The 3,829-nt window shown below is 39.3% G+C and overlaps 1 protein-coding gene across 1 annotated transcript; it reads right to left on the bottom strand.

Moving 5' to 3' along the window:
• Positions 1-786: 786 nt before the first annotated feature.
• On the bottom strand, positions 787-2,023 carry LOC107582365 (transcription factor Sp5). Its single transcript, XM_016268163.1, has 2 exons — positions 1,991-2,023; positions 787-1,722 (listed from the first exon to the last, which is right to left on the bottom strand). The coding sequence occupies exons 1-2, from the start codon at positions 2,021-2,023 to the stop codon at positions 877-879; spliced, it is 879 nt and encodes a 292-aa protein (XP_016123649.1). The 3' UTR covers positions 787-876.
• Between the last annotated feature and the right edge of the window lie 1,806 nt (positions 2,024-3,829).

Below are 3,829 nucleotides of genomic sequence, written 5' to 3'. Positions count from 1 at the left end.
CTGTGCAAAGTGTCTAACTTTATATTTATAAAGATCTATGGACTGTATTTGAGAGATGAAGGGGTCATTTTTTTACTACACAGTATATTTGTATTACACAATATGTTACAGCATAAAATTACTGTATTAATAATAATAATAACCATAACAACAACAACAACAACAACAATAATAATAACAGCAGGATATACAGTATACACAATACTCTTCTAAATAATAAACAGTGCACAATATAGGCTACTCTTCTTTGGTCCATGAGTATTTTAACTTTCAAGTTATCAAAAAACGACTAAAATTGTGCATTTGTTTTTGGTGTGGTTGAAAAAAACACAGTATAAAATAGTAGGCTCTACACTTGATATAGCCTAGCAGCCAAATGTCTTTTTGAAAACGAAGGTAAATGACAATTAACGCTTTTGCTTAAGTTAACCTCTTAAGTGTTTCCATGTTGCATAGGGTAAACTTTGTTACTTCAAAATTTCCTAAGGTCAAAAAATGTCTATATAGACACCGTAAAGTCCTGACGATAAAACGCTTTGAATTTTCTCAAGAAAGAAAGAAAGAAAGACTTGGCCTAACCCACATCTTTTGAGCTTGTTGTGGCTATATGGCTTAAGATGACATCAAACAGCTTGTTTTTCTGTTATATTTAAACCAATTATGAAAACAATTGATGAAACAGCAAACACACAAAAATGTGAAACTATTGTTTTGTCCAACAAATATTGTAATTAATAAAATGTACATGTATAACATTTACAAACAAATGTGACAACTTGCCCCAAATTAAAGATTAACTTGAATTAAAAACACACCCCAACATTTTATATTTACTGAGATGGCCCGCAAAAAGTGCTCACAAAATACGATCTAAGACTACTGTTCAAGAGTTTTGTTGACGTGATCCAGCACGGGGAACAGCGGTCTGTTCTTGCGCATCAGGTGCGTCTTCAGGTGTTTGGCCAGATGGTCGCTGCGCGTGAAGCGTTTGGCGCAGTCCGGACAGGTGAAGCGCTTCTCGCCGGTGTGCGTGCGCAGGTGCCGCTGGAGCTCGTCTGAGCGCGTGAAGCTCTTCCCGCAGAACATCCAGCTGCAGACGAACGGCCGCTCACCTGCGTGCCACCTCAGGTGCGCCTTCAGGTGCGACGTCTTGCCGTACACCTTCCCGCAGCCCGGCATGTGGCACATGTGCTGCTTTCTCTTCCCCGGCGCGTCGCTGCTCTTTTGGCAGTTGGGGCACATGCACCTCCGGCATCTGCGAGACTTGGAGTGCAACAGGGTGGCGATTTGAGTCTGGTACTGGCCGAGCTCAGGGTGACCCAGAACCCACCCGCGGGGGATCTCAAATTGATGTGTTGAGGAATGATTGGCAGTCCACCATTGGTCCAAAAGTCCATTGTGCGTGGGCACGTAAGACGTGGGATGAGTAGCGCATGCTGACGCACAAGGCAACATCTTCAGGGGAGAGAAGTCATAGTGTTCGGCCGGGGGTGTCAGTGGTATTTCGTGGTGTGGACTTAAGGGGGTCTGGAGGTGCTGTGAGAAAGTTGCATCACTTCTCCAGGGATGGAAGAGCTTTGGTGGGGAGCCTTCATATGAGATGTGCTGGTGGGGCTCCATGAATCTGGGTGCACGGGAATGGCAGATGCGATTACAGGTGTCTTCCAGCAACATCAAGGGGGATCCTTTGGTGCATTCTGGGGTGGAGTTTGGCGTCCGATCCTACGAAATAAAATAGCAATACTTAAAACGTACGTTTGATTGATTGGCACTCTAATCCAATTCTTTATTCTAGCACTTAGCCTATGTAAGGCAATTATTAAGAGTGAGAACCACTTCTCTGAATCACACTGGCACTATGTTTTGTGCAAACGAATGCTCAAAGTTAATGCTTAAAATAATGAACTCCCCTTAAATCAACATGCATGCTTTAAATCCATCAAAACGATAAGTTTAACACAGTTCCCCTCAGAGAATACTCTTTACGCACCTGAAGGAAAGCATGCAGTGGGTCATTGCGCATTATGCCAATGGAGACTTGTCGAGCCAGAATCCTTATAGTTCCCAAAGCTGCGCACCTCAAACAACTCACGGGAGACTCCTGGAGCAAAGTGAACACACTGGCATCATTTCATTGAGGTTGATCAGAACTCCAGCCAGTCAGAATGAAGAGTTTTCACTTTGAAGTTTACCGCTGCCCAATCATCAAAGAATAACGGAAGAGCTCAAATCCTTTGAGAGTTTGCTGCTTTGGATAATAAAATAATTGATTATTTGGAGGGTGAGATGGGTAGAGATGAAGGAGGTGCAATTAATGAATGAATTAATCTGGATTAGTTGAATGGATCAAAGAAATAATAAAAATGTACAGTATATGTCACTGAAGAGATACATTTAAACATACAGTAATTGTGGCTTATGTCTATGAGGCGTGATTGAATAATTTTATTTGGGGGGGGGGGGTTAATGCATGTTAGTTGGGTAATATGGTAAAATATGAAAAGTTGCAACTTTAAACTAAATAAAGGGGTACCTACCTACACAGGTTCAGGTTTTCCTTGTCAAACATATAAAATAGGAATAAATAAATAAACACACAAGGATCTATACAAGGACTGCTTACCAATGAAAGGTTTTTTTCTTAGTTCCATTTTAGAAAAAGAAAGCAAAATAATGTGTGCAAGTTTATAAAACTGTGTGTAGACGCCCCTCATAGCATAAGGAGCGGTTGAAGCATTTCAAGGTCCTGGAGTGGCCTAGCCAGTCTCCAGACCTGAACCCAATAGAAAATCTATGGAGGGAGCTGAAACTCCGTGTTGCCCAGCGACAGCCCCAAAACCTGAAAGATCTGGAGAACACCTGTATGGAGGAGTGGGCCAAAATCCCTGCTGCAGTGTGTGCAAACCTGGTCAAGAACTACAGGAAGCGTCTGACCTCTGTAATTGTAAACAAAGGTTTCTGTACCAAATATTAAGTTCTATTTTTCTATTGTATCAAATACTTATTTCATGCAATAAAATGGAAATTAATTATTAAAAAATCATACAATGTTATTTTCTGGATTTTTTTTTTTGATTCGGTCTCTCACAGTTGAGGTGTACCTACGATGAAAATTACAGATCTCTCCATTCTTTGTAAGTGGGAAAACTTGAAAAATCGGCAGTGTATCAAATACTTATTTGCCCCACTGTAACTTGCTTATTGCCATTTCTGTTTTATTGCCATTTTTCAGTTTAAAAGTAATTTTTTGTAATAACAGGTATTTTAAAAATCAGTGCAATATAAGTTTAACAAAAACAAACAAACAAACAAAACTACAATATAATTTAAAAGGAATGCACAGGAACATCAGTTTATACTCTCTGAAATATATCATAGCAACAAGTTTTTCAGGAACATACAATTTGAATGTCCCATGCACATCAAAATCTAAACTGCTCTTTTGGATCAAATTTAGTATATTTCATTTGGAATAAACAAACAAACAAATAATGGAACCTTATGGAGGGTAGATGGAACTAGAGTGTTTTGCTTCTGTATTTTTGAAAAATTATACACATTAGAAATCTGTACAAACATAATGATAAATTACATTGCACACAAAACTTGAAAACTTTAATATATTTGAATACACTCTGATAATTTCTTTCACCAACTACTTTTGAGAAACTTTAAATAAAAGATTTTACAGTTTAATAATATTACAACGATTTAAAAAGAACAGCATGGAAACTTGCTGGTCCATTCACGATGACGCAGTGAAAGTGAAGGACGCGGTTAAGAGGCAGCGTGTGGGAGGCTGGGCTATTGAATACCTCTCAAAGTGCTT

This window comes from Sinocyclocheilus grahami, unplaced genomic scaffold, assembly GCF_001515645.1.
Source record: "Sinocyclocheilus grahami isolate Dianchi unplaced genomic scaffold, SAMN03320097.WGS_v1.1 scaffold43.1, whole genome shotgun sequence".
NCBI lineage: Eukaryota > Metazoa > Chordata > Actinopteri > Cypriniformes > Cyprinidae > Sinocyclocheilus > Sinocyclocheilus grahami.
Note: the sequence above shows the minus strand (reverse complement) of the source record. Positions and strands in the feature narration are given on the sequence as shown.